This window comes from Bactrocera tryoni, unplaced genomic scaffold (genome assembly GCF_016617805.1).
Source record: "Bactrocera tryoni isolate S06 unplaced genomic scaffold, CSIRO_BtryS06_freeze2 scaffold_25, whole genome shotgun sequence".
NCBI lineage: Eukaryota > Metazoa > Arthropoda > Insecta > Diptera > Tephritidae > Bactrocera > Bactrocera tryoni.
Genome location: NW_024395977.1, coordinates 6,526,662 through 6,541,304, shown reverse-complemented (window position 1 = coordinate 6,541,304; position 14,643 = coordinate 6,526,662). Strand labels below are relative to the sequence as shown.

General features: G+C 36.9%; 1 protein-coding gene across 1 annotated transcript in view; it reads left to right on the top strand.

Annotated features, from left to right (window-relative positions):
- The window catches only part of LOC120780417, a 147,657-nt gene that overhangs the window by 91,781 nt on the left and 41,233 nt on the right, over window positions 1-14,643 (top strand). The window contains exon 3 of the mRNA XM_040112695.1: window positions 8,274-8,347. Coding sequence (XP_039968629.1) covers window positions 8,274-8,347 — 74 coding nt within the window. The remainder of the gene's footprint in view (window positions 1-8,273; window positions 8,348-14,643) is intronic.

The following is a 14,643-nucleotide window of genomic DNA, read 5'->3' as shown; positions in this document are numbered from 1 at the left end:
ATCATTTAGACGCAGCATTTGTGCGCACCACTTGCTGCCATTAGTGACATAAAAAAGCAACTTGACGAGTTGGCACGGCAAGTCGAAAAGCTGGCTCAGAGGCTCGACAAAGCATCATTCAACGAAAGCAATCGCAATAAAAATACACCAAGTCACAGGACAATGCTACAAGCTCACCATGTTATTATCATCGAAAATTTGGTCAACGTGCCAAAAATTGCACACGGCCCTGCACGTTTCAAGGAAGCACAAACGGCCCCCAGTAGGCTCGGCGTATGCTGGCGGCAACATAACACATCGCCGACTATTCGTTTACGACCGCATATCGGGTACGAAATTCCTCGTCGACACTGGCGCGGATATTTCGGTAAATCCGCTTTCTCGTAAAAACAAGAAAATGCTAAACTTTTTTTCGACTTCAAGCTGCAAACGGTAGCGAAATCGAAACCTACGGGGATAAGGCACTCACTCTCAACATAGGGCTACGGCATCCGATCCATTGGATATTCTGTACAGCTAACGTACCGTATTCAATCATCGGTGCAGATCTCATCCATAAATTTGGATTAGTTGTGGACCTCAAACGTGGTCGCTTGGTAGACCCCAATTCAGACTCGCACAGTGTAGGCCATTATGCAACCGCACCCATTACAGCGGTCACGGCCCTAACTGAGAGCAACAAATTTACGGCTATCCTCCAGAACTATTGGGAAACCCTTCAAACCGCACAGACATCAAACACTCGTCAAACATTTCATCCCTACCACCGGACCACCGTGCATGCAACGTTTTCGACCGCTATGTCCTGAACGCCTCAAAGTGGCCAAAAAGGAGTTTGAGCTCCTAATCGATTTGGTTCATGCCAGACCGTCAAATAGCCCCTGGGCTAGTCCCTTATACATGGCCAAGAAGAAGAGACTGGCGACCATGCTGTGACTACCGTAGACTCAACGAAAGAACTATTCCTGACCGGTACCCAATCTCGATTCTTCATGATTATGCCACAATAGTAGCAGGAAAGAACTAATTTTCTACAATCGACTTCAGACGTGCGTTTCATCATATTCCGGTGGCCGTGGAAGACATACCAAAAACCGCCATAATAACCCCGTTCGGGTTATTCGAGTTCATCAGCATGCCATTCGGGCTCCGAAACGAGGTACAATCTTTTCAGCGCTTTATCAACGAAGCACTCACGGGCCTCGATTGCGTTTATTCTTACATCGACGACCTGCTGATAGCATCATCCAGTGAACAACAACACATACAACACCTCCGGTTAGTATTCCAGCGGCTTAGCCAATACGGCCTGTGCATTAATGCGGGAAAATGTGTTTTGGGTGCTTCTAAAGTCGATTTCTTGGGATATAGAATTTCGAAACTCGGTTCCGCACCACTTCCAAGCCGAGTCCAGGCGCTACGGAATTTCCCAAAACCTAAAACAATTTTAGAGCTAAGAAGATTCCTCGGCGCAATAAACTTCTACCGACGACACATCAGAAACGCTGCCGCTGCCCAGGCACCTCTCAACGAGTTCTTAAAAGGCTCGAAGAAGAAAAATGATCGCAGACCAGTACCTTGGACAGCAGAATCAGAACAAGCTTTCACCTACATCAAGCATCAAGCAGCCGCAACTCTCCTAGCTCATCCATCATCAGCCGCCGAACTTCGGATTACGTGTGACACATCTTGTACTGCGCTGGGAGCGGTGCTAGAGCAGAAACATAAAAACGTTTGGAGGCCACTTGGATTTTTCTCGAAAAAGTTGTCGCCCGCACAGATTAACTACAGTACATATGATAGAGAATTGACAGCTGTATACGAAGCCATCAAGTACTTTAGGCACTGGGTTGAAGGTCGTGAGTTTGTTGTCAGGACAGATCATAAGCCATTGACTTTTGCGTTCCATCAACAATCGGATAAATCCTCACTTCGCCAGATCAGACAGCTAGGATTCATCAGCCAATTCACAACTAACATTGAATACATCTCCGGTTCAGACAACAACGTCGCTGATACCTTTTCATGCGTTGAAACGATGCATCTACCAGCAGTTATTGACTACAATGAGCTGTCTCGAGCGCAGGCCTCGGACGAAGAGCTGCAGCAACTTCTTGCAAATAACGAAACATCATTAAGGTTCCAAACGCTTACCTTTGATCCGAACGGGCAGACTATTTATTGTGACGTTTCAAAAAATAACATCAGACCATACGTGCCAGCACCGCTACGTCAGAAAATTTTCCAAACTTTACACAACCTCGCACATCCCAGCGGCAGAGTGACAGTGAAACTCATCGCTCAAAGATAAGTGTGGCCATCGATGAACAAAGATGTTTCGCAATGGGCTCGAGAATGTGTCCCATGTCAACGTTCCAAAATAGGTCGCGATGTACACGCAGCACCAAGCTACTCACTACCGATCAAGGTACCCAATTCGAAAGTGCGCTTTTTACAGCTCTAGCACGGTTAGTCGGCGGCAAACGTATTCGCACCACGGCATATCATCAAATCTCTCAGTGGACTCAGGTTCTACCAACAGTATTATTGGGATTGAGAACTTGCTACAAGGAAGACTTAAAGGCATCACCAGCAGAATATCTATATGGGACAACACTCCGGGTTCCTGGCGAATTTTTCTCAGATGGAAATCCACCGGTTTTTCCCAATTTTTCTTTGAAGGCTTTCGCTCATATATGAGGAAAATCAGACCAGTTCCTTCAACCCACCATTGCCGTCAGAAAACGTTCTGTTTCAAAGAACTGTCAACATGCACACACGTATTCCTAAGGATCGACGCAACTAAACGACCACTTGACCAGCCATATTCAGGCCCACACAAAGTGATCAAAAGACTTGATGAACGTGTTTTTGCCATCGAGCTTAACGGCAAGGTTATAAATGTAAGCATCGAGCGCCTAAAACCAGCTCATTTGGCCAATGATGAAGTATTCGACAGCACGCCACATAGTCGTATTCTCACCGAGCCAATGAATTCGCCACGTACATCAACCAGCCTACCTATGCACCAAAGTACCTGCAACATTTGCACCCGCGCTAGGATCTGATATTGAAACTCAACCTCAAAAAGTCCAGCAAGTCTTTACTTGGGGGGAGTACTGTGAGCACTCAAATATGGTAACACTGTTTGTCAGTTATTCATTCTCTATAAATTCTTGGAAATTTACAGTTTCAACTGAATTCCTAATTCTTAGTTTTAAGAAGCGTCACTCATTATACAGACGCCAACAAGAATACAAGTGTTCTTCAATAAATAACTTGTAATCATTTAAATATTAAATGTGGTGTTTCATTCGCCACAAAACTTTGTGTGTAATATGTATGTATGGATGTGTGTAGTAACATAAACATTTTAATTGCAATTTAAGGAATGTTGTTGACGATTGGTAAGTTTTATGCTGGTATTGTCACTGGCGAAGCGAATGCATTGGCGAGTCGAATGTTTTAGGCGAAAATTCGCCATGTTCATATTGTGACTGGCGATGAACACATTCGCTCAACTTTTTTGTTGCCATACTAAAATAATTGAGAAATGTCACACGAGTGCATCCGAAATTGACATATTTGACGTATTATTGTTTTGAAATTTCATTATTTGTTGATGTGGTAGTACCACTGGAACCAGTTGAAGGAAACTTCAGTGAAACAACAGCAGATCATCGCCGAAGACAAATTGCGAATGCATTGTCATAGTATAGTTGCATCCCTAAAATATATGTAAAATATATGTACATATATGTAACATAACTACAATAAAATAACTGAAATTTATTTTGAATTGCAAGAAATACGTTTTTTTATTTTGAGTATTTAAATTTTTTTAATTCCAATTCTTTTAGTTTTATTTCAATTTTTTCTTTATGTCGCCTATATTTTCCTATATTTTCTTCCTTCTTTCTTTCTTCCTTCATTTTATAAAGCGCCAATTTTACTTTTTTTAATTCGTAAATTTTTCTGTTGTACGTTTTCTCCATTTTTAATTAGATTCTCGAATCAAATAAACGTTCGCCAAATTTTGACAGTTGAGGCGAAGCGAATTTTATAAATTCCCAAGTGACAATACGAAATATTCATTTTCGCTAGTTCTTTCGCCACTGCGTGGCGAATTTACTGTGCGCTCGCTACTCGCAATTCGAAATAGCGAAATTCACCTAAAATTTCATTCGCTTCGCTGGTGACAATTAGGGATGCAAACGATGCATCGTTTTTGCCTAGATCGATGTTTTATGGCGATGTTTTTTCAAATTTTACTCCACATCTTTGCAGCACTTTTTCTCGGTATTAATGCGAAAACATCTGCTTCTTAGCAAACTGTCATGTGTTTTGTTGTAAAATACGGAGAATTCGTTGGTTAATTGTACACTTGAATAATACTGAGAATTCGCTTATGAATTTATGCGAAATAAGTTTTACAAAAAATCGAAAATACATTTTGTGTGACAGTCTATTTCGTGCTATGTGTGTTAGAAGTTGTTTTTGAGCGTTTAATATAAGTTTTGTTTCGAATTCATCTGTTGTCAATCACAACTTACAGGTGTAGTGAATATAAAATATATGTAAATAATTGCGTTAGACGTTTAAATAGGTACATAATATTTCAGATTTTCAAAATGCTGCCTTCAAAATTAAAAAACAAGGTCTGGAGCTTCTTTATAAGAAATTCAGATGCATCCGCCACATGCAAACTCTGCAAAGATCTCCGACAATACTTAGTAATAAGAAGACTGTATGTATTGAATCGTCTCCTAGTACATGTACCAGAGAACGTATAATATAGAGAAGGTTCAACTACGGACAAGCGTGTGAACTGTCAAGAGTCATGAATTTTCTATTAGTGGATTTCACCACTTTTGGCTCGGCAGGAGAAATTTTAACAGAAATGAGTAAACAGAGCTGAGAATTCAATGAAAATTATGCTCAGAAATATACATTGTTTTTACAGACGCATGTTGGCCTTTTGGCTTATATTTTTATACGTTTACATGCAATCATATCAATTGATATGAATATGATTTTGCGAATTTTTGTGAATTCATGCAAAATTGATAACATTATTATTAAATTATGCGATTTTCATAGTAATATTTGTAGTTAATGTCCAAATAAAAGCTACTTTTTAAACATTCCTTATCTTTGATAATATTATATAATTTCGTATGCTTGTGTATATGCTATATGTATGAAATATTATCGTAATATCCTAAAAACATAATAGGGGTATTCTCTTGCTCTTGCAAGATTGCAGATTGCAAAAATACTATACCGAAATATACAAGAGCACGAGAGCACCCATTGCAGAATCTAGTGATATATGAATGGCTAATTCGGTCAATTTGTTGTGAATGACTATTAAGCATGGCTATTGTGAATTGGCGCACCTTCTGCATACATTTTTAAGAAAAAAAACTGTAACAAATCTTTAAAATTTAAATAGAAATAATAAAATCCATTTAAAACTTATCTTCCTCAACAATTTAACGACATAATATGTCTTTATGTAAAATGGCAACTACAACAGGGTTGCAATTATATTTTTGCGTGACATTGCAGGCAAATAAACATAGGTTTTGGTCTGACATATTTTACAGCCCTTGCAAATATTTTTCTGCGTGTGTTTGTTGTTGTGCCGTTGTAAATCTGCAATTCTTGCACCGTGCACCGGGTTTTGCAAGAGCAAGAGAATACCCCTAATATATTATAATAATAATACTTCATATAAAACTTTCATACGCATCTATCCTGCAGATACATAGTATGTACATACATAAGTATGTATGCAAGTACAAATCAATATTATCATTTATCAGTAATATAAAAGCGCGCGCTTCTCTATATTTACGTACACACATATGTGTCTATGTATGACATTCTCACACAAATAATATACACACATATGCGTACGCATGTAAATCAAAAAATACAAACGATCATCTGGAAAAACAACAATAGTCTCAAAAATCATCATACATACTTACAATATGAGTACACATGTAAATATGTGCGTATGACATTCCTACACAAACAATACAACATACATACTTACATACATGCGTTCACATGTGGATATGTCACCCGCAAAAATTACAAATATTGTTCTACAATCGCCTCAAGCATCATCATGCACACTTATATGCGTAGACATGTAAATATGTGCGTACGACATTCCCACACAAATAATGCATACACAACATACATATGTACATATTTATATGCGTACACATGTGAATATGTCACCCACAAAAATTACAAATATTGTTCTACAAAAACAACAATCGTTTGAAAAAGCATCAGAAACCAATATGGCAGCCGAATTTCGACGTCAAAATTTATAGTAAATTACACAACAACAAAAGTTTCATTCATGAACGCAAACGTATTTTCAAAAAGCATATTCGATTCATTCATAAAAGCAGACGCCATTACATCTCCCCGAGCATGCCTTGCCTACAAGCATTTTTTCGCGACGATTTCAAAATCTAAAAATCATAAATTGAATATATTTCTGAAATGTATGAGAAGGAAAAAGTGTCAACCCCGCAAAAATAAGTATTAATATATTTTAGAATAAAATTGACAACATAGATTATTTGTCGATTTTCAATTCAAGAAATTTTTCAAAGAAAATATTCAATATTCCTCTGATTCATGTGTACAGTCAATCCCGGCTAAGTAGTACTCCGCTTAAATGAAAATCAAATCCCTCCCTCAGCGTATATTATATCTTGCTGCATTTCACGGTTTGTTTTTTGAAATACATAGAAATTATTGTTTAAGTACGACTCGTTTAAGTATCCGCAGTCGCGTATGTACCATATTACATTTTTATTTTTAACAAATCAAAAAATTCGGTATCTTTGACCGTGGCACATAACCGGGATTGACTGCATTTGTCAAGGAATGTGAAAAATATTTTGTAAGTCTGAAATATTTTTTCGCAGCTGCGTCGATATGTATGCGAGCTCACGCACAAACATACATACATATTTACGTTGGTTTGTTGGCGGAGCTGTACAGCGCCAAGGGAAGCGGTGACAAACGGCGGCCATTCGTTTATTTTTTTCGGCACAGCTCATTGGTTGTCCGTGACAACGGAGTTTTTGTATGAAACAATGGTTGTATATATGTATTTATGTACATACAAAGTTGTGTGTAGACAAATGTACAAACATTATGCGAATGATTGTTTCAAATTTGTTTACATGAACACAAAATTACATACATAAGTATGTGAATATGTGAACTTTATGCGTACGGTTTTTTAAAATCTGTTTACATGCACACATAATTATATGCATATGACTTTTAAGATTTTATCAAAACGGGATTTTATCAAAAAAAATGTTATCATTACGGGTTGCATTTCGATTGTGTTCAAAGTGTACGGACGTGTTTTTGAATTCGCTCCGTGATTCTAATTTTTGCAAAAAGTAAGCAAACAAAAATAATAAATAAAAACAAACAAAAAAATAAAAAAAACAGTGCACACAAACTTTTAATAATAAACATTAACAAATAGTGCACAAAACAAATACATATATAAAAACAAAACAATAAAACAAACAATTATGAGTGCTTCGCAGCCTCAACCGCAAAACCGTAGGCATTCCTTAAATGCCTACTTCAGTTCTGTCGAGCCAACAAAAGCAACTCCTGGCAAAAACAAATGTAACGGCGATGATGAGTCATCGCATCGATCAGACGAAAGAGAGACTAAGCAAGCGTAGTCAGCAGAAGCAGCTGTAAACAGCAATCGGGCAACAACAAATCCACTGACAGCAGCCACTATGCAGCCAGCAAGCACCCGGACAGCGAAGGAAAATAAAATGCAAGGTGAGAATGTACCAAGCAAAAAAGGGCCATCAGTTCAGACTGGTATTGATCGCTGCATTAATGTAAAAAGGAAATTGAGTCCTATAAAAGCCAGAAATTCTTAATGGCAACAGATTTGCCTTATTAAGCAAAGGGCCTAACGACGAAGCAAAGGGTACCACCACGGTCGTGAATGCCAAACCCCCTCCAATCTATTTGCGTGAGCGTAGCTCAAATGCGCTTGTTTCAAAAATGAGCAATATAATAGGCACAAACAATTTCCACATTGTGCCTTTGAAAAAAGGTAACATAGATGAAACAAAAATTCAAACATACACTGAAAAAAAGTTTCATGGAAATTGTAAAATTCCTATCAAATGATAACAAGAATTACTACTCTTACCAACTGAAGAGCTCAAAAGGCCTAGTTGTTGTCATAAAAGGTATAGAGTCTTCGGTAGACTCTAACGATGTTAGAGAAGCACTAGAAGAAGGTGGTTTTAGCATTAAATCAGTAGTAAATATTTTAACAAGAACAAAGTCCCACAACCAATGTTCAAAATAGAATTGATGCCAGATTCCAACAAATTAAAGAAAAATGAAATACACCCGATTTACAATTTAAAATATCTTCTCCATCGCAGAATCACCGTTGAGGAACCACACAAGAGAAATGGTCCAGTACAATGTACAAACTGCCAAGAGTATGGACACACGAAAGCATATTGCACTCTACGAAGTGTTTGTGTAGTATGTGGTGATCTACATCCAACTTCAAAATGTACTCTTAAAAAAGAGGATTTAAATGAAAAATGCAGCAATTGTGGAGGAAACCACACTGCTAACTACAGGGGTTGCCCTGTATACAAAGATTTAAAATCGAAGTTGTCACAGGGCATCCAAGCACGTCGTAACCAAATGATGAATATTCCATCTAATGAAAATATTAAAATCCCCGTCCAAATTTCAAAACCAGTAAATCTTAAGGACAATGCTACACAAGGAGTTATGCAAACGTGGTGAAAGGCAATACTACACAAATGCAATTGCCCCAAAACCAACCAAATGGAAGCGTTGAAACTATGATTTTAAACCTCACCCAATGTATGACACAATTTATGGCTTCAATGCAAAATATGATTCAAGAGGTAATCAAATCACAAAACCAAATGTTGCAAACTTTTTTAAGTAAAAATGAGTGTATTGAACATTTGTTTATGGAATGCTAACGGTGTTAACCAACATAAATTGGAACTTATTAGATTTCTGGATGAAAATAGTATCGATGTAATGCTATTGTCAGAAACTCATCTTACGAACAAAAACAATTTCTTTATACCGGGATTTAGACTCTATGTTACAAACCACCCAGATGGAAAGGCACATGGAGGAACAGCAGTGTTGGTTAGAAAACGGTTAAATCACCACACATCAGAATCGTATGCCACCGCGCAATTACAAGCTACAACAATAACTATTAAAAATCGCTGCGGGGACTTAAATCTGACGGCCATATACTGCCCACCTCGGTTTAAAATTACAGACATCCAATTCAAAGACTTTTTTGGAACACTAGGCCATAGATTTATAGCAGGTGGAGATTACAATGCAAAGCACACGTATTGGGGCTCTCGGCTAATTAATCCGAAAGGACGACAGCTGTATCACACTATTATAAATAGGCACAATAACCTTGACATAATATCTCCTGGTAAGCCGACATATTGGCCTAGTGATCGTAAAAAAATACCAGATTTAATTGATTTTGCTGTAATCAAAAATATAGATAAATCGCTTATAACAGCTGATACAAGTATTGATCTATCTTCTGATCACTCTCCTGTACTAATAAAGTTATGTGAACAACCCATATTCGTTAATCCAAAAGTAGGTTTGACTTCTTATAAAACGAATTGGCTAAAATATAAAAAATACGTGAGAAGCCACATTAATGTTGAGTACAAAATAAATACAGGTAGAGATATCGACGAAAGCATAGAAGAACTCAATGATATAATAACTAAAGCAGCTGTCTTAGCAACACCAAACAAAAACTATAAGCCGCTTGGTGCCAGAAAAATTACTAACAGAGAAATAGAAAAGCTTGTAAACGAAAAAAGGCGTGCAAGGCGTGAATGGCAGATAAGTCGATCCCCTTCCACTCAGCTTCAATTGAAATCAGCTGCACGTAAACTAAAAAAAGCACTTAAACGTGAGGAAGAATCCAATACCGAAATGTATATAGAGAAGCTGTGTCCAAATTCAAGCAAGCAAAATTCTCTTTGGAAAGCCCAAAAATCCCTGAAGCCTCGAAGTGACGAGGAAAAGGCTAATTGTTTTGCAAATTACCTAGAAAAGGTATTTCAACCAAATTGCTCAAAGAACAACTTCGAGTTGTCCAGCTTACCCAACACAGTTAACGAGTCACTCGAGTCTTTTAAGACTTCACCTACTGAAATTATTAGAGAATAATAAAAGAACTTAAACCAAAAAAGTCACCAGGACATGATAATATTACCCCAAAAATGCTAATTGAGTTACCAAATATTGCTGTAGAAGTGCTCTCTTCGCTCTTCAGTGCAATTCTTAATCTCGGATACTATCCTATTTCATGGAAAAAGTCGCAGATTATCTTGATAGATAAACCTGGGAAAGACTTAACACAGCCGTCTTCATACAGACCAATCAGTCTTCTACCCTGTGTTTCTAAAATATTTGAAAAAGTGTTACTATCAAAGATGTCTCCTTTCCTCCACGAAAATAATATAATACCAACGCACCAATTCGGGTTTCGTGAAAAACATAGCACGATAGAGCAAGTAAATAGAATTACTAACGAAATAAGAAAAGCATTTGAGCAAAGAGAGTACTGTTCAGCTTTATTTCTAGACGTAGACAATTTATGGTAAAAGTGGGAGATTTCATATCTGACGAACGACAGATAAGGGCTGGTGTACCCCAGGGTAGTGTTTTAGGCCCAACTCTATACATCATATATACTGCAGATCTTCCTACAGCTAATAATATATTTTGCGGATGACACAGCTTTAGTGAGCCGTAACAAATGCCACATAATAGAATCAAGAATATTAGCCGAGCACTTAAGGTCTGTCGAAGAATGGCTAGCCAACTGGCGTATAAATGTAAATGAACAAAAATGCAACCATGTTACGTTTTCACTAAGACCTAAAATGTGTCCGGCAGTAAAAATGAACAATATTCTAGTACCCCAAGCGAACGACGTAACGTATCTTGGTATTCACCTAGATAGAAGATTTACGTGGAGAAAACACATATCTAGTAAAATAACTTGCATGAAGATAAGAGCTGCAAATTTAAATTGGCTTTTAAATAAAAACTCTAAACTTAGCATAGACAACAAAGTGCTTTTATATAATGCGGTCATAAAGCCGATTTGGATGTATGGCATTCACAAAAATGCTTAGAACAATCACGTGTTCACCATGGTACATGCGTAATGAAAATATCCATAAAGACCTTGGTATTTCTATGGTAAAGAAAGAAGTAGAAGACAGCAGAATTAAATATATATCTAAACTCCGAGATCACCCAAACCCTTTGGCTAATGCTTTGGTACATTCCTGCGATCAAACACGCCTTAAAAGAAGAGATATGCCTGCGTACTAAGGAGCAACGTATCACCAAAACAGCTCAAACACTTGCTTGAGCTTGTCTAGTTTTTAAATAGATTTAAGATTTTAAAACTTATGGTTAGGCTTTTAAAACAAAAAGCAGATTCAATAAATAAAAAAGATATTGCAAAAAAAAAAAAATACGGGTATGGTTTTTAAAAATCTGTATATATGTACATATATGTAATTACAACCATATGAGAATATGTGCGTCGGCTTGGTCTTCAAAATGTTATCAAAACCTCTAATGCAATATACATACATGCATCTACATATATTTATTTAGGTAATAATGGAAATATGACTTTATTATAAATTCCAACAGATTTAATGGAATTTATCATTAAACTAGCGGGCCCGGTGCCTGCTTCGCACGGCAAAACAAAATAAGAAAAGAAACACACTTGTTTTTAATAAGGTTGACTTTGTTCCCTATTATTCAACTTTTAATTCTAGTTTCTTACAATCTTAGACTATGTATCACTTAACTATCTTAGAGCTCTTTCGTAGACAACATTTTTGGTTTTGCCATGAGTTGTTGTGTAGATAAAGAGAACTGAAGGCTTGCCAACACGTGAGCACGAAACATACATATAACTGGTCGTGTGAAAAGCAAGGATATTCTAAATCAATTCCACACAATTCCAACGATTGCCCTTGCCCTTTATTTATTGTAACAGCAAATGCAAGACGTATTGGAAACTGTAGTCTTTTGAATTCAAAAGGTAAATCTGGAATCATTGGAATTCGTGGAATCAATACATCTTCACCTTTAAACATTCCCTTTAAAATTGTTGCTTTGATCAAATTGTTCATGACCTTTTTAACCGCTAGTCTTGTCCCATTGCATAATTGTGGTTCATTTATATTTCGAAGCATACTAATGGGAGCACCCACTTTCAATTGTAAACGATGAGGTAAAAATCCGGGTAAATTCAATGAATTCAAAAATTCTGTCGAATAATTAATAGCGTCGTCTTGATTCGTAACCGTGTCTACTGATTAATTTGTTACAACCTCACCAGGAACATGGGTTAAAATGTCTGCATTCATTTGACCAACGTTTTTATTTTTAGCGGCCAGTATAGCTCTTTCAGCTAACCAATTATGATTGCGATAATTTGCATATTGTTTTTCACGACTTATTTCTTGATTGAATGCATCATGCATTGGTCGATTTGGAGCTGGCAAACCCAATTGTGTCAATGCTTTATTTGCAATTACCAAACAAATACCTTCAATGATAATCAATGCCTCATTAAACATTTCAAGTGTAATCATTTAATCGTTATTTCCTGCAATTTGACGCATTCGATGCAAAATGTCTTCGGTCATAAAATCCTTAAAATTTTCCCATAATTGCAATGGATCAGATGGAAAACATGTTGCAATAATAATAGCAAATAATGTTCGTATTTGATGAGGAGAACCTGTTGCTGATGCATCCCAAAGTGTCGCATCCCAGTGATTATCATCTTCCAGTAAATGCAATTGCTGACATGCTTGACGAAAAGTGTGACACAGTAGGTCGTTAACTCTTTTCAAATTCAAAAAATATGTAAGCCCACGAACATGAATCAATAATAGACGCAAATAAAAACATTCAGCATTACTGGGATGCACTGTGTAAAAACGTCCAATGGCATCACTTTCAAAAATGCCAGCATAACTTGAACTGGTCTTCCTTGCTTTCGTCTGTTCCATTTCTCTTCAGATGCATTCCAAGTGTAATATGTTGATACTTGTGAATAAAGCAATGTTTTAGCAAATTGATCATTTTGACACAATTCAAAAAACGATAATAATGTAGTTGATGGTGGTCGCTCTGCAATATGCTGTGCAGTATCAACTGTAAAATATACACGTTGTCTATTTTCATCATGAATTGGAAACGATAATATTCTCCAAACTGCCTCATTGCTACTGATATACCTTCCCATTTGATATTGTGTTATTTCATCATTTCGGTTCTCTGCAACACAGCCATGTCGCTGCCTTTATTTACATATGTACTTGCAGATATATTTAATCGATTTAACAGAATTGCAATATTCTACATTAATATGAGCTTTGAATGCTTTTGATAGTATTGGCGAATAGGGGACAACCCACCTATTATCAACTGTAATATCTTGATTATTGACTCGTAGATTGATTGATTTGCCATTATCATCTGTTGAGCGTCGGCGATACAATGGGTAACCATCATTTCCATTAATTGTCTCGGAAATCGAATCTCTGGGATACCGCTTCGTGCATTTCCCATCTTTCATACATGGCGAATTAATATTTAGAACACCACATGGTCCATGAATCATACTTTTTGTAACAACATCAATAAACCTGGATCGATTTCCTGATCAGGAATTTCTGCTGAGATGATGTCATCTACTTGATCGCTTGTTATTTTGTTGACTAACCATACCAAAATATGGGCATGTGGTAATCCTCTCATTTGCCATTCCACCGAATACATCCAACATCGAACTTCCCCGAAAACTTGATGTTTAACAATAAAATCCATCAATGACTTCAGCTTCTGTCTAAATACTCGTGCAGTTATATCATGACGGCCTGTAGAAGATTGCCCTTCATATAAATATTGTCCCATTGTGGATTAAATGTAAATGTAATAAGCAAGTCTGGTCGACCATACAAACGAACATAGCAAATGGCATCTTGTGCATATTCATGCATGTGCCTTGGACTACCTGTGTAACTTGCTGGTAAAATAACAACTTGTCCAACATTGTCAACATTTCCATCATTATTGATTGCATCGCGGAGATGTATGTATATACTCTTCTGATCGCAACTTCCGTTGATTGAATCGAATAAAGCAAACGCTCTGTTTCTATCTTTGCATACCTGTCTACGACATATTGATGAAAGAGTCTCCGACATTTCAAAATATGATTTTCCTGATTTTGTCGTATCATAATTCTATGTGCATAATATTTCAGAGCGCTGACATTTTTATTGACTTCACGTTCTGGAGAGAAAAAAAAAAACAAATGGAAATTTAAATCATTTCATACTAATTCTTATTAATCAAAATTGGAAGAGTATATTAAACACAACAAACACTCAAGTGGGTTTGCGGGATCTACCATTTTTAAATTAATAGCGTATCCATCTTCACCTCGACAAAACAAAATTG